This window comes from Siphateles boraxobius, unplaced genomic scaffold (genome assembly GCF_051911475.1).
Source record: "Siphateles boraxobius isolate OS27281-9 unplaced genomic scaffold, OSU_SipBor_1 25, whole genome shotgun sequence".
Lineage (NCBI taxonomy): Eukaryota > Metazoa > Chordata > Actinopteri > Cypriniformes > Leuciscidae > Siphateles > Siphateles boraxobius.
In genome coordinates, this window is record NW_027508866.1 from 8578088 (window position 1) to 8602137 (window position 24050).

Sequence of the window (24050 nt, forward strand, 5' to 3'; positions counted from 1 at the left end):
GTAAATTGCCAAAACAATATGCATCTTATCATATTTGATTTCAAACCGTTTATATGGCTAGGCCCTATGTGCTTGATTTTATGCACCTGTTAGTGGTACACATAGCTGAATTACTTAGTATACAAGGTGTCTGCAAAGTTTTGGCTTTATATTTTGAGTCTTTATAGAGTTCAGAAACATTAGGGTTTTCAGTTGGATTGGAAAACCTTGAAACAACAAACTTCCTCAGTAAAAATTGTGAATTTGTGGCACTATAATATGTCTTAGTACACATGAGAGAGCAATAACTCCATGTTGGGGTCCACAGAGGGAGAGAATATGATCATAACAAGATCATTATGCTCTGCCTAGCCAAAGGCACTTCATTTCTGATGACTTTTTATTTTTCATGTTTTATGCTTCATATAAATTGTTCAGCATTGTTAGGTGTAGAAATGATTAAGGCATCTGCGTTGCATCTTTAACATATACCGGTTTTACATATTATGGGTTGGGATTGGTTGTTTGTTGAATGACTGTGTGTACATCAGAAGCTTGTTGGAAAATGCAAGCTGTGCATGTCTTTTAACTTCACACAGAGCTTTAAAGTTTGACAGAGCAAAAGAATGACTACTGTATTGGTTTCATCTTTCTCCTAAAGAGAATTAGGTTATGGATAGCTAGTCTCACGTTTCCATAGCAGCCACATTCAGTGCGTATCACATCTATTGACAAGCTGATGAGCTATTTGTGGTGCATTCCGAGGAAACTGATCCTGCAAACATCAGTTCACTTATGCAGCAAAGTTCATTAATATGAGTGTGAGGTTTTGTTCACATAGCATCTTTACAAATAGTCCTATACGAAAGAAATGTTCTGAGCCGCGCGCTGAGGACTGCGCATCTGCATTATCTTGGTCCATCCTGACAAATGCAGTTTTTTTTGTCATGATTCTTAGAAACAACATTTATTAGACAGTTGTTGTCAGATTTCATTAGTGATTTCAAATGGGAAATTTATCATTAGCTTGGTGTAGAGATAGAAGCTGCACTTGCAAAGATGGCTGCCGAGTGAAATTGCTGGTCTTAAAGGGACTGTCGCAGACTGATCTGTGTATGACATCAAAGTATCGTGAGAGGAATTAGAGAGTAGACGGCTCCATATGCTTTCGAATTGCTCTTGCGCTACTTTGATGTCATACACCAATCGGTCTGGGCAGCGTCACTTCAAGTCAAACTCACCAAGGAACTAAACAGAGCGTTACTGACAGACTGGGAAGAGAGGTGCTGCAACAATGTAAAATGTGTGAACAATAATGTATTTTTTGAACATTCAATCACGAAAACCTATTTTAGTAGACCCCAAAAACAAAATCAAGACTTTATGAAATATGTATAATATGGCCTCTTTAAATTAAATGTCAGAGATGTCAATATGAACATTTGATCAACAAAGAATGTATTGTAAGCCACCAAATAAATCCGTCAAATGTAACAGAAATGAGAAAAGGTTTATATTTAAATTAACCATTTTTGAGAACTTCTAGGCTGTGAAAGAGCAACCTTTAAACATTTACATTTTTTATTTTATTTTTGTTTAATACAATTTTATGTAACAATACATCTAAAGAATTTTGAAGGCCATATCAATAAAAATGTAAAAACGCATTTTCAAAATGAACATTTTCTGAACATTTAGCATGATAGTACCATTATATTCTTTGAAGTACTGTGTAAACACCATAGTATATGATTATGATAATCATGATGCAGCACCATGGACTATATCAAAGTACTATGGTATTACCATCTGATACCCTCACTGAGCAAGAGTACCGTCACATCTCTTCTGTGTAAAGTCTTGCAGTCTATGAAATCCCCCTAACTCTGTGAAGATTGGCACCCTGTGTTGAAGCCTTTGGCACATCTACCCCATGAATACAGAACATCACTGACAGAAACGGGGGCTGGGCTGAAAACTTCCTCTCCGAAAGTGCTCGATGGGGGTCGTCACGCTAACTTTGTACCGCGGATGCGTCCCTTTGTCTCGTGACGAACAGGGGACGGTCGCACTAATGGGCAGCACACTGATCCTGTCAAGCGCCGTATCCAAAGCACATGAGTCCAGTGAGAACGCCTCATACACACGCATTCACATACATACATGCATGCACACGCAACAATCCCAGCGCCCTCCTACTGAGTGTTGTGTGGACATGCACAAAAGCCTTTTCTCACAGGAATGACACCGTTCAGTCCTGTGCATATGGTGATGTGCTCAAGAAAACAGATGGAGGAAATAGATGTTTTTTTCTGTGTCCTTTATTAAATGTGTGGATGAAACACCATTTGATTCTCAATCTGATACTTGCTTACAAAGGAGAGGCATCTGTTCTTTCAAAGCTCAAGAACAGAGAAAATGCAAACTGTACAAAATTCTAACTGTAAAAGTTGTCCTTGTCTCTGCAAAAGTCACCAACACAATAATTATTAAGACGTTCAGAGTGTTTTCAGTGCATTGCTATGGTTATCAGGTGTTGTGGTTGTTTATGGCGCAAGTCAAATGAGTCCACCCAAGTCTCTATGGTGCGTAGGTATGACTCTGATCCCACCTTCCATGTCATTTTATAGGACTTTTTCTAGAGATATAGAAGATATATATCGCAAGAACATGTGGAAGGGAACTCAATTTGTTACTCGTGCGCTGTGGGAAGTATTCTGTGCGCAAACATATGAAGCGCGCATTTGTGTCTCAGTCAGCGCGCGAATACTGAATTGAACTCTTTCACGTCGTCTTGCTGTTAAAAAATGCCCGTATTGGCAAGTAGCCTCGTAAACATAGTCAGTTATGTCTTAAGTGAACATAAACAGTTGAGAAGGAAAACACATGTGTATCAGTATATTGGATTTGTGCATAATCTCTTAAAGTGACAGCAGCTTGATATATACCTTCATGTTAATCAAACAACAAAAGCACAAAGAAAAATTACTCGCTGCTCTTGACTGAATAACTTTTGTAGCCACACATTTAATACATGTTAAATTAATACAGTGAAGACTATGCAGTGTTATTTTACATTTGATAGCTTTATTACATTTCTGTACCTGAAAACTGAATTATTGCCTGTTTTATATATATATATATATATATACATATATATATATATACATATAGTTTTATCTTACTTTTGAATTGTTTTATTTGATTTATTTTCTGTTTTAGTTTTTTATGATTTTTTAGATGTTTTAATACAATACAATATGTTTTTAATACTAATATAATTTTGTTTTATTTTTTATTATTTTTTTTCCAAATACTACTACTAATAATATATTAATAGTGTTTTTTGTTCATTGTTTTATTGAAATTTAGATATTGTCAAAAAGCAGATAACAAAACAATATAAAATTGATTCTGAACATTGGTTAACGGATAGCCCAAAAAATCTCTGTCGGTTATAAACCTGCAACATTTTTCAACCGTTTGATTGTCCACCAGGTGAAAAATGCCTTTCTGAATAGCACATCCCTCCCAAACTAGCCGCACTATTTTAGGTATCATCAATGTGAAGATTTATGCATCAGAAACTAGTTTAATGCTGAGGGGTTTGTTAAAATCCCAAACCCTAAGTATTGTGCAAGCACCAGCAACTTCAAATCGACTGAAGAAATTGCCACAGTTTGGATTCATAAAACTGGCAATAGAACAAAAAAAATCTCCACTGATTCCAACTGCTACCCAGAACAACACTTCAGACAATTGTCCTCTTTTAGGATATCCAACAGCCGAGCCCTCTGAGATTTCTCTAAAGTGGAAATGCTGGAAAAGTCTATTACTGTCGGAGCACATCACAGTGTGAGATCACAGTGGGCTGCTTGTTGTCAAAAGACAATGTAGCAGTAATTGACACATCAGCTTTTGCCATGTTGCCAGACGGCTGGAGTTTGTGCTGCATCATGTTTGTTTGTTTGCGCGTGTCTGCGGGAATACATGCACATGTATACGGATCCGCCGGCGGGACAGTGTATCGTCCTGTTCATGTACGCCTCCAGGGATGATTATTAATCCAATAATTAAACATTTATTGCCAACAGCACCTGCTCTCCCTTCTTTCGGTGACCCCTGGGGACTCAATCACACCATCACAGGAAGCCAGAGGATAGGAAGAGGAGAGGGAGGGGGTGAGGGAGGAGGGAGAGCGAGACGGAGCGAGGGATAGTGGGAGGGGTGGGGGAAAAAGAGCAGCGATTCGGGAGGGTCATCAGATAGCCAGATTCTTTCACACCAGCGAGGTGTTATTGTGCAGAAGGACAAACGTGTGTGAAGTTATGTGACTCCAGAACAAAGGACAAAAGACGAGGACGAATTTGAACACGTTCCACAAGAGGAGAACAACAGAGGGATGAAAGAGGGGCGCCCCCCTTCATCGAGACGTCCCTCCGAGTGCTGACAACTAATGAGAAAAGTTTTCTCTTTTTGCTTGAATGGACTTTTATTGTCTTTTTCGTGATTGCTGCCAAAAGGACTGAATTAAGGAAATAAGACTGTGCTTTTCTTCCGCCCTGGTAGAGCGAGGAACTCGAATATCTACTCTCACTCCGAGAGCGAGAGGACTGTCAAACCCGTTCGAGGAGAGATAGAAGAGCACCGTCCCTCCGCCGCTACAGCAGAGATGCTGCGTTACCTGATAAAGACGCTTCTTCAGATGAATCTGTTCACCGATACCATCCGCGACGCCACCAACGGAACCGACCTGTTCTTCAACATCTCCTCCATCCCCTCCTTCAACTCGTCTCTCCTGCAGGACTGGGCCAACTTCACTGGTCTCAATGGTGAGCACCATCACCGTCTAAAATCTTTCACTGTACAGTTGACAGTCATGTTATAAAAATTGCAACACTTTACGGTAAGAATTGTGACTTCTAAATTTGAAATATACATAAATAACATATTAAAAGCTATAATAATGTTATTTTATAAATATTATGCCAATGTTAAATATTATAAATATATATATTCATTCATTAAGTAATGATAAAAATAAACTTTTGATCAAGACTAATACATGCCCTGCAAGTATTGTTAGATCATGTTAAATTCAACCTTGTTTTAAAATCTTAAGAAAAGTATAATTTTTTATTTATTATTATTCTGAGATATAACTTTCGTTCTGAGATTGATGTATTATGTATCACTGCGCATCTGAGATCTTACGTTTCTCAGATCCTCTGAAAAAGTTTTTTTTAAATATTGTACAGGTTAGAAATGTGTATCAAATGAGTAGATTTGTTCTTAGATATAATCTGATGACTGTGATTCTTGCTTATGATATTAGAATTAATGTGCTTGCTAGTTGCTGAGATATGTATGGAGCAGTGAGATACTTTTGGCACACAAGTCAGTCAGAACTTGTGCTTGAAATGATTCATTTGATTCACTGCATTTGTCTAAAGCTCTCATGGTCTTTATTTCCTGGACCACACTGAGTCAAACACTCTCAGTGTGGCTCAATATTGATGGGAAGCTTAACTTAATTTTCTAATCAATTGAGCATAGATCCAGCTGAAGATCTGGCCACAATATGAAATAAGCAGAATATTGAATCCTTCAAACTGTCCCGAGCAGCAGTGCCTAGATGATTTGCGAGGTCCTGTTGAAATGTGGTCATCTCTTCCTGAAGCGTTCTGTGAATTCATGGTGAATCTAAACGGATGTATTTTCTCCATTGTCGGTGTGTCTTTAAGCAGTGTGTGTAACGGGAATCTCCCGCTGTGGTGGGTAATGACAGAGAGCTGAGTGAGTGTTTGTGTGTTTGTGTTAAGGTAATTGGGAGGAGGTTATTTCACCTTGATGTCTGTTTAATGAGCTTTCATGTATGTGGCAGTGTTCAGATCAATAACACATTCTTCCTAAACACACGCCTCCATTCACACTCGTCACACTCTTATTTTCTCAATCTCTCAGACTCGTTCTGTGCTGAAGCTCAGCTGACAGGCTGACTCTCTCACTTACTGTCATCTCACACACTCTCTGTTCATCACGTCTCAACATCTCAGTTCTTTTTCTTTTCTTTTTGTTATGATCTTTTCTTTTCTTTCCATCCGCCCATCCACCTTCTTTCCTTCATTCATTCCTTTATTTATCAATTACTTCTTTCCATCCATAATTTTGCTTCCCTTCTTTCTTTCTTTCTTTCTTTTTCTTTCTTTCTTTCCATCATCCACCTTTCTTTCTTTCTCCATTAATCTTTCTTTCTTTCTTTCCATCCATCCACCTTTCTTTCTTTCTCCATTAATCTTTCTTTCTTTCCATCATCCACCTTTCTTTCTTTCTCTCTTTCTTTCTTTCCATCCATCCACCTTTCTTTCTTTCCATCATCACCCTTTCTTTCTTTCTCCATTAATCTTTCTTTCCATCATCCACCTTTCTTTCTTTCTCTCTTTCTTTCCATCCATCCATCCATCCATCCACCTTTCTTTCTTTTTCCATTCTTCTTTCTTTCCATCCATCCACCTTCTTTCTTTCTTTCTTTCTTTCTTTCTTTCCATCATCCACCTTTCTTTCTTTTCTTTATTTCTTTCTTTCTTTCCATCCATCCATCTTTCTTTTTCCATTCTTCTTTCTTTCTTTCTTTCTTTCCTTCCATCCATTCATCCTTTTTTTTTCAATCATCCATCTTTCTTTCTTTCTTTCAGTCTTTCTTTTTGGTATGATCTTTTCTTTCTTTCCATCCAGGCACCTTCATTCATTCATTCATTCATTTATTAATTCCTTCTTTTCATCCATTTGCTTCCCTTCTTATTTCATTTTTCTTTCTTTCTTTCTTTTTCATTTTTCTTTCTTTCTTTCTTTCTCTCCTTCCTTCATTTCTTTATTTCTTTCTATAATTTTTCTTTCATCTGTCTTTTTTCTTTCTTTCCTTCTTTCATCCATCCATCCATCTATCCATCTTTCTTTTCTTTCTTTCCATCCATTCATCCACCAATCTTTCTTTTTTTTCATCCAAACTTTTTTCTTTCTTTCTTTTCTTTCTTTCTTTCTTTCTTTCTTTCTTTCTTTCTTTCTTTCTTTCTTTCCTTCCTTCCATTTTCACCCCTCTCTTCATATCCTGATGGTTAACTTAATGTGCTCTAGACTCCCTGCTTCGTTTCAGTGTCGAGTTTTATTCACAGCTGCTTTCTCGAGACAGAGAGAGAAATAAAGAGAGTTTTTTTTTTTTTTTTACAGATGGTCATGTAGGAGGTAAATTTGCTTTTGAAATGTACCTTTGAAAAGAAGCTTATCACAGCTTGCCTTATCTGATTTGGTGAGCAATGATAATACTGAGACTGTAGCACCATTGAGACCTCTGCTCCCACTGCGCGTGTGTCTGTGTGAGTTAGTGTGTGTGTGTGTGTGTGTGTGTCTCTGTGTGTGAGAGAGAGAGAGGGAGTTTGGAAGCTACATGATCAAAACCAATACTCCCCCTGTCCTTTTCCCCAAACACTGCCAACACGGCACTGATTTTAAGTACAAAACACACTCGAACACACACTGCCCAGCTCTGGGCAGCACCTCTCCATCTGCTGACAGATATGAATTAGAATTTTACATCATGTTGTGTGTGTATTTGGGCTCCCGTGTGTGTTTTGAGCCTACTGAGATCTTCCTGTATATTTTGTTATTGTGTAATACAATATTTTTAGTATTGATTTTGTGCTAGTATTATTTCAAAAATGTATATAGAAGTTGGTCTAATAGCTTCAGGAAGCGCTTTGTGTTTATGTGTGAGTCTCTGGGTACTCTGGTGTGTGTGTGTGTGTGTGTGCTTGCTTATGAGTAATTGAAGAGATGAGAGAGAGTATTAGACCTGATCCTGCATTTCATACCCGTGCTGATGACCAGTGAGTTTGTCCACTGCATTCACCAATACAATGTGCTGATTTCTATGAAATGAGTGCTCAGCCGGCTGCCGGCCCTCTAAACTAATCGAAGATGGGAGGGAAAATCAATAGCGCCTGATAACTAAGCCAGGAAGTAATGGTGAATTCACATAAATGTGAGTCTATAGGATGTGGTAATGCATAGCTGACCGATTTGTCTTGTTTTTTTGTCGGTATGATTTATGAATGTGGCATAAAAAGTTAATTTCCGTGAGGTTTTTTGATAGCAAAAGGCTCCTTTGTGGATTCTTTCATTCCAGCTCTAGTGGGACTGAAAGTCCAGACCCCTTTGATTCGGTTTTTGTAACAGTCTCTGTTTTTCAGAATGGCAATTGGCCCGACGCAAGAAAATGAAATTTTCGGTGACAATCCAGCCTGTCATGACAGCTTATTTCAGTGACTAATCTGACAATGAATATAAATTCATGAATCTACAATGAATAGTGACAGCAAATGAGTTTTGCCATGTGAGGAAGCGTATTGCACCTGAGGCCGCAGCTGCGAGCTTTCCAATGGATTCCTGTGCTTTCACATCAACGCTGCGTCCCATTGTGCGTTCAGTGTGTGAATGCGTCTAATATACACATTTTAATGAGGCCGCTCGGTTTCAATGCATGTCAGAGGCAGTGACAGGCCCACCTCTCGCTTTATAATCTCAATTAGTTTACTGTATGTTTAAGGCAGTATAATTTAGTAACGCAAATGGCAGGTTTGATTTGGTCAGCGCTTCCATACTGTGCTGTACTTTAGTATATACATCATTTTGCTCTTGCGTTTAGTTCTATAAAATGATTTCATGTAGTTTTTGCATTTAACAATGACACAGCACAGAAAAGCCATATATTTTTCTCATTTTCCTTTTCTTTTTTTGTCCATTATTAATCCAGACCGCAGTAGGGGGCTGATCCCATGTTCTCTAATTGGCTGTGTTGTTGTCGGGGGTAACGGGGCCGTGTTCTAATCCCGCTGTGCTAATGTATGTGTTTGTGTGCTCAGAGAGGTCAAGTGGGCTCAGCCCTCCCTCATCTCACGGGTCTTTTACTCCCTCTGGGCTGACGCGAGGCATCTTTACCTCCTACATTTTTCATGGTTTGGTGCTTGTTCATCTTCATTGATGTCCAGATTTGTCAACATTCTGCAGTGTGAATTAATAACTGGGATAAAAGAAGAAAAAAGTTAAAGAATGCTTTTGAGACAAATCCTTCAGAAATGTACCATGGTATTTTCCACCAAAAGCAATACAAATTGCCTGATGTTTTTTTTTTATGCAAATCCTTCAGAAAATACCATTGTAACCATAGTTCCAGCCAAAATACTGCATTAAAACGGTGATAACTTAATAGCTACTTTTGTGACCAAAAATGACACTAAAAAATTGTTTAGCATGGTAAATTTATGTAAAGTTTTTTTTGTCCAGTTATCCATTCACATGGGAAAATCTTAACAAAGCTTGTAATAGATAAAGATGGATAAGCACAAATTTACTGTGGTAAATTATCATAAGTAATTGCTCAGTTATATTCTGAATTCAGAACTGTTGTAAATGCTTACATTATTTGTTCATTAAAAGGCTGTTATTGAGTTTTGCATATAATTCAGATGCCAGTGAAATTGAACAAGTGGTTGTCTGTCTAGATAATCACGTGTTTATCAGATGCAATTAGAAAGCGGTTGTTAAATAGAAAACAAGAGGCTGTAAATCATCCGCACCAAATACTGAAGGAATTCATATATAAACAAATTACTTTCTTCTGTAAGCTCAAGAATATATCAATGTTTAACAAGGAGAGGAGCTCGCACACATAATCGTAGAAAATTTCTTATACGAAAAACTTTTTTTAGAGGCCAAGTACAAAGGTAAAACTTTTTCACTTTACATCGTCAACAGTGCCGTAACAGATAACAGCACACCCTGATTCTTTACCGTATTTCATCCAATAAAGTAAACTCAAAAATAATTTAAAAGTACATATATATACATATACATACATACATAAATAGCATAAAAAATCATGTGTGGACTAACTTTCACATAGATATATAAATATGCCTGACTACATACAAAATTATACAAAAATCATATACAATAATAAAAAAACAAAATGATAAATGAAACATTATCCAAAAACTGCAAAATATCAAACATCATCATAATTATTGAGGTGTTTGTAAGGAATAAATCCAACAAAATATAAAAAGAAAACCAAAGAAAAATATCCCAAATATTACAAGAACATCACAAACAAAATTGAGAGACAGATGTAGATTCATTCCATGGAGATATAAAGACTTGAAATAAACTATTCTAGAACAAGTTAATTGTCTGCTCAGAGGGGGAAACGTAGGACAGGAAAAATCAAGTCTTTATATATAAAAAAAAATGTGTGTAAGAAATTTTCTACGATTATGTGTGCGTACTCCTCTCCTTGAAAACATAGAATGATACGACATATTTGTGCTCCTTTTAGGTCTGTTGTAATACACTTCATCAGTTAATAAAATCTTAACTCTACCTCCTAAACTGTCAGATATTCAATATAAATGTAACAGCATGGGCACACAGCCAGCTATGTTTATTCATAATATGACAACCTGGAATGCAAATCAGCCCCACATCTGTGCCCATTCCAAAGGCTTCAACCATCATTAACACACTAATCATATGTGCGGACACACACACACACACACACACTGACATACACACACTTAGAGTTTTAAAGTGACAGAGGTTAATTCCTCTACCACCCATCATTAAATCTGACCTTTTCACTGCAGCCTGAGACTGTTCAGTTAGTCAGGCTTATAGAGACTATCTATCTATCTATCTATCTATCTATCTATCTATCTATCTATCTATCTATCTATCTATCTATCTATCTATCTATCTATCTATCTATCTATCTATCTATCTATCTATCTATACTATAATATAATTGTATCTAATTGTACACTCCTCTTCTATCTAATCTATCTGTCTCTCCGCCTGTCTCTCACTCCCTCTCACATTTTTTCAAGAGATTTCTCTCCCCTACATCAGTCCTTCAGAGCATCAGGCTATGAATAACATTGTGAGGAGCGATGTGTCATGTAGCAGCAAATGACTGTCATTTCTGTTCCTGGGAGGACAGATGAGCTCCCTCAAGCTTAATCAGACACAAACTTATTCACTTTATATCCTCCACAACTCCTCCCTGTCGCTGACAAGCTAATCCAGGGTTTTAATAGCCCCTGTGGCTCCGGATGATATGCAGAGTTATGTACATATCAAAACGTGCATGGAAATCAGTTATCGGCTGTATCTGCATGAAGGTGACTAGCACTGGAAAGGCGGGTTCTCCAAAGACCCGGCAACCCAACGGTTCACATGCATATGCAAATGACTTCAAAATGACCCTTCAGTAGTCTGACGAATTTGAGAAGGGCATTGCAGTCACGGACTTGGAGAAGGTTCAGAGACAGATGTAGATAATCAAATAACAATATTTAAGCACTACAGTGTGTTTGTCATAGGTTAAATATCATTTGAATTCTATTCCTGCAATCCATTATTAATGCCTGAAACGGGTAGAATCAGTTTTAAATGAATTAAAATTGTTTGTTTGTGACTAAGAGCAAAATTATGTGACTCAAGTATGATTGATGACTGCAATGTTTTTTTTTAATATTAACCTGTCAATCAACCTAGCATTGTAGCAAATAAGTATTTCTGTATTTCTTTGATATTACACACTGTACGCTGATACAGTCGCATCGCCTCGAATGAAAATCCCTTAAAATATATGAGATCTTTCAATTACAGCACTGTATATTGAATCAATTTATTTGTGGCAGAGTAATTCAGCTGCAAGCAGAATTGAATACGGTGTCCTTCCTTGTTGTACGGTCCTTTGGGGGAAACTCAAGCAGGCGTGAAGTCAATGAAAGTGTGGGGTTCACTGTGCTGATGACGGAGGGGTCAGGGAGAGGGGTCGTGACCCTAAACCCTCCTTCTCATCGTTACATAGAGCTGAGTTCATTTATTTCTCTGTCTGACACAAGTCGATGACAGAAGTCCATGCCGCCTGCATCTGAGCAGTCCGGTCCGCAAACCAACACATCTGCCCCTCTGCTTTCTTATGCAAATGAGGGTGATCCCTCCAGCCATAATGGAGGGCTTCGTGTGTATACACACAGATGTGCATGAGTTCACTCACGCACACACACACGCACACACACACTCCCGTACATTTGCATACATCATGCATATTAAAATCACATGCATTTATGCATTATAAAATCATTGTTTACAGAGATAAACAGGTGGACATATAGAATGACATCCATTCATGCACATTACAAATAGAGTAATTTGCAAAAAGCAAACTTCTTTTTCCATTGTCTGCACTACTACAGACCGTACGGACAGAAGCATCATGAATATTCATGCAGGCGCACTGATTTGCACAAGCGGTTTAACAAATTAGATGTTCTTTTTTGGAAGATTAGTAGAAATAATTTTACTGTGATGAGTAAATGGCATGCAAGATTAGATGAAAGCACTGAATGTTTGTCTCAACTTGCCTTAAGTTTTTTTTTGACAGCTTTTTGCATGTTTATAGCACTGTTTTGAAAACATCGACAGTCAATTTGCAGAATGTGATTGTGTTTAAGCACCGAATTTTAAACATCATTTACCCTAAACAGTTTTTCTCATTAGTAATGAACATTATGAACTAGAAAAAAATATTACTCAATATATTCGATAGTCACATAAATATATATATATATATATATATATATATACGCAGTGTATATATATGATAGTATAAAATATATATAAATTGTAAAGACCTTCACAGACTAATTTTCATTTACCTTAATACATATTTCAACCATTATGATTCAAGTCTCTGTATGTAGTGATATTGCATTCATAAGCCAACATATGTACTGATATTTCATCACGCACCATGATTTATGGCTGTGGATTTTTCATTATGTTATATTTGTCTTTGTCGTGATGTGATTGCAGTGGGTATTGATTGATTAACTTGTATCGCTAAGAGCCCACTGATTAGAGAGAGCAGACAGGGTGGATGAATCTTCTCTCTGTGTATTGAGAGCCAAGGCCCGCAGTGAACCTCTTCTCAGCCAATCAATGAGTGTTTCACACTTAAACACTAATTAAGTCGTTAGAGGGCAACAGTGTCAGTCCTGCTTGGGTGCTTGCGCACACACACACACACACACACACACACACACACACACACACACACACACACACACACACACACACACACACACACACACACACACACACACACACACACACACACACACACATATATATTGCCCCCTCAATGTGTGTGTGTGTGTGGAGGGGTGGATGGAGGAGGGGGTACTAAGGCGATTTGCCAGCAAAAAAACTGCGTTATCAAATATACACACTCACACTCACTGTGTTGTTAATATAATGTGTGTAAAGCTGTGCTGTGCCATGCATTGCAACATATGCAGCTCTAATAATCTGACTCATAATCACTACTGCAGATCTGAGAAAATAGCAAGCGTAAACAATAACAGTAAACTAATTTTCACACACTGTGCTACTGAATAATTACACATCGAGCTGTCGCATAGCTACAGTTTAGAGTGCAGAGTGCATAGTTGAGAAATTAAATTTAGAGGATGCTGTTGCAATAGTACAGTGACACAAACTGTTAATTATAAAAATCCATAGCCATAAATCATAGCTCATGATGAAATATTGTTAAGCATGTCGGTTCATGTATCTGCAACATCATTAAATTAAAGTTTTAAATTTACATATGTGTATAAAATAAAGTGGCTGTTTTTTGTCGCTGTAACCATTCTTTGAAGTTTTTCACCATTTTAATGATATTTTAAGTTTTTTTTTTTTGCAGTTGCACTTCAATAGTCCTGCTGTGTGACAAATTAATTTTTAATGTAAAAATATTGCAGGTAGCCTCACAATTAATTTGAGGTTATAAAAACCGCATAAAGAATCTTTTTGAAATAACGGCATGTCACATTGCAGGACATTGCTGTCACTGTGTGGAATTTTATGTCAGACATTATTTGTGGATAAAAAATTAATTCTCATTTTAATTTTGACAAGTAACAATAATGCATTGACTGTTCCTTTTTCAGTCCATTATTGGTGGTGCTTGTTAAGGAAAGCTTCAAAATACTTAATCTTAACCTCTAACCCTGAGTATTAAACTTTTGCTCTGACTTGCACTATTTATGCTATGGACATTCTTGCAGCCATCTTGCAATTTTATAGCAACCACCCAGAACACCCTAGAAATGCCAAATCAACCAGCTAGAACTACCTAGCAGCCACATAGCCCTAGCCACCTCCCAGAACACCCCATTAAACATTGTGCAATGCCCTAGTAAACACTTGGAACATGTTAGCAACATCATAGAAATCATAGATGGTGTCCTAGCCACCACCCACAACTACCTAGCAACCATCAAGTGTAAGAAACCGCTCAGCATACCTTAGCAACCATCTGGCAATGCCCTAGCAAACACCCAGAGTACCCTAGGGGTGGGCGATATAGCCTCAAAATTCTATCACGATATTTCAAGAATATTTGCGATAATGATATTTATGACGATATAGACATTTCTTTTGTTGTTGTTGAAAATGTTCTTATGTTTATCTCGCCTAAATGTTTGCTCACTCATTGCGTTTTTACAATGTGGTAATTTTGTTGTTAAGAGTTTACACAACACAAGGAAGCTTGATTTCAATCTTTGAATTAAATGTTAAATGTGTGTAGGTCTAACATCAGTATTCAGAAATACTACAGAAACATAATAAAGTAATCAAATGTAAAATAACACATAGTCTTTTAGTTCTGTTTCCTGATTAAATTAAATACATAGACTAATAATTCTCATTCATTACAACTAAAGCTATCTTTTGTTGTTTTGACGACAACATTAATGAGACGCATAGCCTATGGCTGCTGTCACTTTTACAGCTAGTGCACGGATCCATTGCTGTTTTCATTATACTGTCTGTCACACTGTCACATGCGTTTTATACATAACCGACTGTGTTTATGAGTATACTTACCAAGACCGGAAGTTTTACACAATTTTGCGTTTTTCCCCCCATTAAAGCGATATAATCCGCGAAAAATAACTTTAGTTTCTCGCAAGCTGTAGCCTAGGTACTCTATGTATGCACGCAGTGCGACTCTCTCAGAGAGTGCGCGAGTAGCTTACTGGATAGTTTAAAACCGCTTGAATGTTTAAACTGATAAGAATTAAGAAGACTTGAAAATTATAAACTTTAGTTACGATGCACTGATGACTAGATTGTGCAAGAGACCATTCAGTTCTGTCCCGACTCCAAAACGCGCGCGAGAGAAGACGCGCGTCGGCAGCCCCGCTGAACACTCAAGCTATTTGTGAAATTGCTAAATCGTCATCGGAGGCTGACAGGCTGCTCTCGCGCTCAGACAGGTGTTGTTGTTGTGCTTGCTAGGGAACGTAATTGCGCCATACGTCATTGCGTCGCTATATCATTGATATCGCGATATGACACTTTTTTTATCATGTAAAAATGTATACCGGTATTATCGTGGACGGTATGATATGGCACACCCCTAGAGTACCCTAGCAACCTCCTAGCAATGCTCTCATAACCAGCTAGAACCACTTGCAACCACATAGCAATGCCCTAGCTAACATGCAAAACTCCCTAGCAACCACTTACAACACCCTACTAACCACCTAGCTGCAATGCCCTAGCAACCATACAGAACATCCTACAACCTCCTAGCAACCACCTATCAATGCGCTAACAAGCACCCAGAATACCCTAACAACCTTCTAGCAACAACCTAGCAATGCTCTAGCAACCACCCAGAACACTCTAATAAACATTGTGCAATGCCATAGTACATCATCGAATCCACTTAACAATATCCTAGCCACCACCCACAACTCCCTAGCAACCATTAAGTGTATGCAACTGATCAGAACACCTTAGCAACCATCTAGCAATGCTCTAGTAATCATATAGAACAACCTAGCAAAATCCTAGCAACCATGTAACAATGCCCTAGGAACCACCTAGAAGATTTTAGCAACCATTTTGCAATGCCCTAGTAACCATCTAGGGCACTCTAGCAACATACTGGCAATGTCCTTGAAATTTACCCTTTCAACCATGTACATAGCAAAGCCCTAGTAATCAATACAACCTAGGACTGTCCTATCAACCACCTAACAATGACCTAGCAACCACCCAGAACACCTAAGCAAATGCCTAGAAATGGCCTAGTAACCATGTAGAATACATTAACAATGACCTACAACCACCCTTAACACCTTAGCTACCACCTAGTAACCAGTCAGCAAGAGCCTAGCCACCACTCAGAACTTCGTAGCATGTGCACACTTCTTTTTATTTTATTTTTTAGAATGTGTAAAAATCAAATATTTTTTCCCCCGGGACTGTGGAAATTAAAGTGTGGCTCAACAAAGACAGAATCAGTTTTTTAAGTGCTTTATCTTTAAGTTCTCAAAGAGTTTAGTTCACCCAAAAATAAAAATTCTCACTACTGACCCTCATGTCGTTTTCAAACCCGTAAGACTTTCGTTCATTTTCAGAAACACAAATAAATATCTTTTGATTAAATCTAAGAGCTTTCTGTCCCTCCATAGACAGCCATGCAACTGAAACTTTGACTTCAAAAAGTTCATAAAAAGATTGGAAAATTAATCCATATGAATTGAGTGATTTAGTAAAAATTTTCTGAAAAGACACAATCGCTTTATATGATGAACAGATTTAATTCAGGCTTTTATTCACACTTAACCATTGATCAGCCAACATATACAGAAGCTTAACCAAAGCTGATTGACGCGCAAAAAAACAAAACTTACGAAAGCTCAAACGCGCTGCCTAACACAAGAATGAACCTCAGTGGTTCTCGCACGTCAAGCGAACATGCTTGAGCTTCCGTTTACCACAACTTATGTGTGAGTTTATGAATGTTTATATGTGAATAAAAGCCTAAATTAAATCTGTTCATCATATAAAGCGATCGAGTCTCTTCAGAAAATTTGGACTAAACCACTCGATTCATATGGATTAGTTTTACGATCTCTTTATGAACTTTTTGAAGTGTCAAAGTGGTAGTTGCGTAGCTTCATCTGCAACCGCATCACAAAACTCATCATCCATCTGCCATCCATCCGCACCAACGTTTTTGACCAATTTTCAAAACCGCATCCGCCTGCCATCTGCTGATTGGGCAATACAAGGCGCTGCTAATGACAGCCGCGAGACTAGAAACCGCCCGCCACCCACCCGAATTTAATTAAAATATTTTTTTTTGTCACTTCATCCGCCCGATCCGCGGTTTATCCGCGGAGTCCGCGGCTGTAACCGCCAACCGCGCATCTCTAGTCTGTACTCTGTAGTCGATTGTTAAAGGCAAGGGTGTTTGTTCACCTGAGGAAGATGAGACTGTTGGCGGAGCGCATGATTAGTATTCAGTCTCTGTGATACTGCAGCGAACCTGTAAGATCCTCAGCATGGAGGATTGTGGGAAATCATCCTCACTGTGCTGAATATCCTGACAGGGCTGGAGAGAAAGAGAGGCAGAGAGACAATAGCACACATTACCCAGAATAATGGAGTATATATCAGGTACAGGGCAGAGAGAGCTTGAGTACCTGATTCAGAACAGAATCTATTCTGGTCAAAGCAGCTTGAACCACAACCAACAATTCAAGAGGAAGAGCAAGAAGAGCATAGCAAAATAAAATTTCGAGTGTGTAAAAAAGAGGGAGTGATGGCGTCAGAACAGGCAGAGGCCGGGAGAGATGCCCTCTGTGTTCCAGCATCTGATCGAAATTTAATAAGTGTATTAGGATTGGCAGCTACACTCTCCGGCTGCCCTGGACATTAGCATAAAGCTATTTATTAGTCTGATTTCCCTGGCTGAGAGCAACCCGGCTCTGACTCGCACAAGGAGCACGCGTTGCCATAGCAGCGACAGAGCGGAGTGGCCAAGTGTTAGGAGAGGAACGTGCGAGAGAATCTCGACTAGTCATTTTGCCAGAGGAGGACGAAAGTGGGGTGGAAGGGATTGAAACAAAAAGAAACGAGAAGGCAGGGAGGATTAAATGAAAGTTAGATTCAGGAAAAGGTTGGATCCAACTTACTTCAGCTCTGTCGTCTCTGGGAGAGCTTCAGGGGATGATGTTCACCTGTAAAGGCCAGGGATATTGTGTTCTAGAGAGGTTTGGAGACACATATGGCATATAATATATTTAGGCCGCGTTTACACTGCAGGTATTGATGCCCAATTCTGATTTGTTGACAATATCCGAATATCTACATTTACACTATACACTTGGTGAAACAACCCAAGTTAGACTGTCAATTGACGCAGACAAAATAATAATACCATAGGCGCCGATTTATGTTTTCCTCAGTGGGTGCTCATGGGCGCACGCTCTTAAAAAAAATAATTAAAAAAAAGTAAAGTTAGGCCTAGTCAAAAAATGTTTGCATTTCAGAACCGAACGAGAAGCGCAGCGCTGCGTCTATGACAACTCGAGGCAGCCTATCGCACACCGGACGCGCACTTTGTCAGTTTATGGCCAGCAATATTGTAATGTTATGTTTAAGGACATTATGGAATTAAGATAATGTCTGTACTATGTTATGATTGTACTGTACAATTAAATACCACCGGGTGGTCCGTTAACTGAATGAATTGAGAATATCACCTGAAAATCCGATAACATCAGCAATTTTCATTCAAGCAGCTGATTTCTGTAAATGAATGTAAAACTAAATGTATATTGCAGCACATGTTGAAATCAGTATATACATTAACGAAGATTTGAGACAAATAAATATAAATTTAATATAAAACTATGTAAATGGCGCTCTGTGGCACGGCAGGATTTTGAACAAGGTCCTATAGCCGTAGCTGGGCGCCGCCGGTGTGTGTAAGTTACACTCATAGAGAATAATGTGTTCGAATTTTAAAAGACATGGCACTTTTAGGAAATGGACAGCCGCCGACAAGAACGCACACACCTATTTACTTGATAATAAAGCCGTAAAGTAGGCTTTCTTTCAACTCAGGACCACAGCTCAGGACAGCGCCACTTCTCACAAATACAGACAGGATTGGAGCTCAAAAGTTTAACTGACACGTAACCGTGGCGAGAGGCGTTTTCATCCGAGAAACGCTGTGATTGGTGGATAGGATATGGAGCAGGCGACTGACAGCGACATAACCAATCACAGTGTGACAGACGCTTCACATAGCACCAACTGCAAAGTTTAATTTTAAATGAATTTAGCTACTGGCACTCTGGCACACACGTGGTTGCTCGATATTTTCCGTGGGTGCTCGACCCCCGGAGCACCCACGGTATCGGCGCCTATGAATAATACAACCTTTTGCTTTCCGTACCATCTTTAAAGGTCAGCAAAACATTGGGTTGAGTCTTCGTCCTCCATTGCGCCATTTAAAAGAGTCATGTGATCACGATTGGTGTCCACCTGATTTGCCATAGTCACTTTTTGAATAACGTGCGACTCGCATTCACCGGGTAATTTCCGATCTGTCTGCTTACATGGCCAACACAAATGCATGTGTCCAATTCATATCAGATTTGTTTCCACATATGATTGAGGCTTGAAACCGATCTGAGAATATCAGAATCTATGTGCTTTTTTCCTGCTTACATGTTTGTGGGTCACTTTTTATTTTTAATAGTTTTAGTTTCAGTGCTTGTGGTTCCTGGAGAGGTGTTTCTGCTGTTTCTTGAAGGTTGTAATGGCCTCAAGCAAATCGGGTTGTGGTTGGAAGCTCATTGCACAATGGAGGAACAGAAAAAACAAGGTTTTTGGAAAGCCACTTGTACTTCATTGTGATGAAACCACCAGGTGACTCTTACTAACTGATTGTAAAGGGCCACACTTGTTGGCCCTAAAGAACACTTGAATGTTCCAAGGAAAACATTAGTAGCATGTTTGTATAACGAGGAAAATGGAACGTTCTCATAATGTATTGAAAAAAGTTCTTAAAACAATTGACAACTACATGTTTCCATTAACTTTCATAAATAGTTCTTTCACTGCTTTTACCTTAATTGGAACATTATAAAAATGCTCTTAAACATTGAAGAACCTTTATTTGTAAGAGTTTGTTTACTTTACAGTAGTCTTGCAGGTTAAAAAAGGAGCAGCAGTTTTGTGGGTTTCTATGGTTCTGGGTATCGCAAAAATCTGAGGTTAGGATTTAAATTAATGAATCATTTGTTGAAGATGGCTAATCTCTCATTCTCTTTCACCTGCACCTTTGAGAGTCCATATTAGCTTCCTGCTGCGGCCAATTACAGTGCTAATACCGGACCTGAAGGTTTTAACCCCAGCAGGCCACTGAAAGAAGCTTTCAGGTGTGTGTGTGATTTCAGGGGAGTGTGTGTCACCACTGATGACTGTGTGAACCAAAGTGCTGCTCTTCTCCTCTTCTTTTCCCATGTGTAGATTGAAGAATAAGATCTGGTTTGATTCCCTCTCACACATCTGTAATGAGATTCGACGGCTCAAAGCTCATCATTATTCCACTCTTAAAGTGTATAAGGTGAGCTCGTTCTCTCTCGCTCTTCCTCCCTCCAACTCTCCCTCTTTGTCCCACTCGCTTTCTTCAGGTCATTTTCAGTCACACTTAATTTAATGTGGTTATACTCCAGCCCAACTCAGCACAATCTCTACGTGTTTAATGAAATAAGTTGAGGAACACTCAGCAAAATTTTATAATTCTTTTTTTTTTTTTTGCTGTTCATAGCACTGCTTTTTCACTGTCAGGTAGTTTACGAGCAATTCAGAAGGTTCCAGTGTGCAAAAATGTGCGCTATTCTCTGGCAGGTCCGTTCACATTTATCATTGCTCATTTATCATCATTTTTGGGAAGAAATCCAGTCACTCCAATAGGAATCCGTGTGATCGGAAGTTTTGTGTGAGGGCAAAAGATTTCCCTGCACAAATTTCGCTTGTGTTAAAATTGGTTACATTAATTCTCCACGTTGACCAAAAAAAACTGCTTGGTTTCAAAATCAATTGTGTGTGAGCTGTGCTTCATACATCGCTTTGCTTTTGACAATGACCACGTTCACACAGCAACAGAATTTAGTTGTCAGCCATGAAGGCTACGTTCACACTGTCAATTTTTGGGATTGACAACCGCATTTACTTACATGTGTGAGTTTCGAAATGTCCCGTTCACACAGTAACTCTTGAATTCTGTCTGTATGAACGTGCAACAAGAGTCAAGCCCGTATTCTCTTACCTGTAACCTCAGCGACAGTGACCAAAGTAATATTAAAGATAGCGACATCCATTAAACTGAGAGAAGTCTTATCACTTTTACATGACAAGAGTCCAATTGAGCCGCGAGTTCATCCGTCAAATCTTCATTAACCAACAGAAGCTTCAATGTAAGCATGCGCTAGCCACTAGCTATGGCTGCAAGTTACTGAAAACAAAACCACACACAAAACCTCTTAGCAGAGCATATCTCTCGAATTGTCTGATGTCACAGAGAACTAGTTGTCCTGAAAAATCTGAGTTTGTTTATAGAATACGGTTGTCACTACCGTAAGTAACCGTACTGTGTGTGAAAGTAACCGCATTAAGGACTCAAAGTATGAGTCCTTAATACGGTTATATTCACGGTTATTAACTGGACAACTATTTGTCTATTATGTCTCAGTGCGAGTGAGCCGCTCTGCACTGCACAAACGCGTCTACCATGTGTTGTGGGTTTTTATGTGTGGTAACTTACAGCGACGGAGATATGAGCTCATCTGAAGGTTTTACATCCAGTCACTGTTCTCCACTGGAGCTGCTCCTGGTAGTTTTGTGATCAACGTAACTCAATTGCTCCAGTCTCCACCCAGATATAAAAGATGCTGTCAGTTAATGAAGATTTGATGGATGAACTCTTGTCATATCAAAAGTGATAAGACTTCTCAGTTTTATGGACGTCGCCATCTTTGATTTTACTTTGGTCATCACTGAGTTTGCTGTTAAAAGAATACAGGCTTGACTCCCGTTGCACATTCAGACAGTTTTCGAGACGCTACTGAAAGTTGCTGTGTGAATGGGACAAATTTTTTTTTTGGGGCGATTTTTGCAATTTTTTTTACAGTGGACCTTTTTTGCCTGCAACATTTTGCTGAAATTACACTAATGTGACCACACCTTAACTTCTAAATACATTTCAAAAGAAAGCTCTCATTTTCTATACCATCTATCATATGCTTTTGAGGCATTTAGATTCGCTGATTGAATCTAAAGGGATTCAGTGACTTGCTAAATGGGTTTTCAGGCATTGATGTATTGTGTGTAGTCAGGTTTTTAGCATAACTAGCAAAGTATGATTAAATATTTACTAAGGAACTTAGCTACTTGCTAACTGAATCTGACCGATTAAATGGACTTCAATAAGCACAATATAGCACTTCAATTAGCACTTTTGAAAAATGCACAAATGTTTGCCTGAGTTGTAAACAGCATAATTGGGTTCTGTAGCTTTTTATTCACTTAGTATAATTTCATCTTATTACTGGCTCACAACACAATTGCTTCAAAAAATGAGAAGTTCAAAGGCTAATCAAACCCAGGCAACCTAGCAAATTAAACTACAGGACCTCTCATTTGTCACAGAAACAGGCCCTGAGGTAGACTAGCATTGCTCTTTGATGATGAGACTGAGTTTGAGGCTTTGTTCAGTTTTGAAGCGGTGAGAACACAGTGGGCATGGCAGTCGACTAGCTTCAGTGTGCCTAACTAAAGTTTTAAAATCTACTTCAACATCTAAAACACATTGGCACACATCCCAGCTGGAGGTCTGCAATGTTAAGCCCACCCTGACAGGCGGTTTTGAGCACAGGTTGCATTTGGATTCTGACTGGCTGTGGGGAGCTGGCTTTTTGAGACACCGTCTTTTTAAAGGTCAGCCGCTATTGATTTGAGTGAACAACTCATGATGGCGAGATGAAACAGTTGAGGGGGCAAGGAACAGATGCACAAGTCTTTTGTCTCTTTCATTTGTCACACCAAACATACAGCACAGTACCTCAGTAAATGACAGTTCAGTAAATCTCATATTGGGTTCTTTGATGACTCAGAATGAAGGTACTTGTTGTCAAGATCTATTTGGATCTTCCACTCACTGGAAAATATCCTAAGTGGTCACAACTGATAGATAAAGTTGACAAAGCGACAAAGTTGGCAAAGTTTATGGAGCGGTAAAATCTGATCTTTTTGGGGAAAAACATGTGGCCACATTAAACTCAAGGGAACTCATTTGTGTCAGTCTTGATAATGGGCCTTTGTTGCATATATTTTTCTTCTCCACATAATCTGTGCTTTTTTTCTCTTTCACAAAGCACCCTGGCTGCCATCGTCCTTTTGACCACAAGGGTGCAGAATTGATGAAATTAACATGAACTCTAATGAACCCTTTTCTCAGACTGTGATGATCCATTTCCGGAACAATTTACATCATAAATCTGATTTATTGAGTTATTCATTGATAACTATACTATCCATGTTTGAAATTTGAGATGGGGTTTCTAATACAGCTGCTTAGAGAGTGTTCAGTTCTTCTCCATTTTACTCTTATGGAAATTTGAGTAATGGTCGAGTTTTATATATATATATATATATATATACACTAAAAATAGTGTGTGTGTATATATATATATACTGTAAAATACTTTTTTTACACTTTTTTACATTTCAAATCACATTGTCTAAATTTCAGTTTTCACTTGAAAAAGATCTAATACTCCTAGTACAGTCCTTCTAGATCGCATAGACTATTTATGTATATATATATATATATATATATATATATATATATATATATATATATATATATATATTTGGCTGTATGTATATGTATATATATATATATATATATATATATATATATATTTGGCTGTATGTATATGTATATATATATATATATATATATATATAATATATAAATTGTTTGTTCATAGCCAAGTTAATATTTATTAGCTGAGCCTTTGCCATTCTCTGTAAAAATGATGATCAATAAGTTTATCAACTCATCAAAATAA

General features: G+C 38.3%; 1 protein-coding gene across 4 annotated transcripts in view; it reads left to right on the forward strand.

Annotated features, from left to right (window-relative positions):
- Window positions 1-24050, forward strand: part of robo3 (roundabout, axon guidance receptor, homolog 3 (Drosophila)) — a 176031-nt gene that overhangs the window by 29290 nt on the left and 122691 nt on the right. Inside the window, exon 1 of one of the 4 annotated variants that reach the window (XM_077242377.1) lies at window positions 4545-4811. The exons of 2 other annotated variants lie outside the window; for them this stretch is intronic. In XM_077242377.1, coding sequence (XP_077098492.1) covers window positions 4652-4811 — 160 coding nt within the window. In that variant the 5' untranslated portion in view covers window positions 4545-4651. Of the gene's footprint in view, window positions 1-4544; window positions 4812-24050 lie in introns of those variants that run through there. One more of the 4 variants, XM_077242376.1, reaches the window with a different exon arrangement.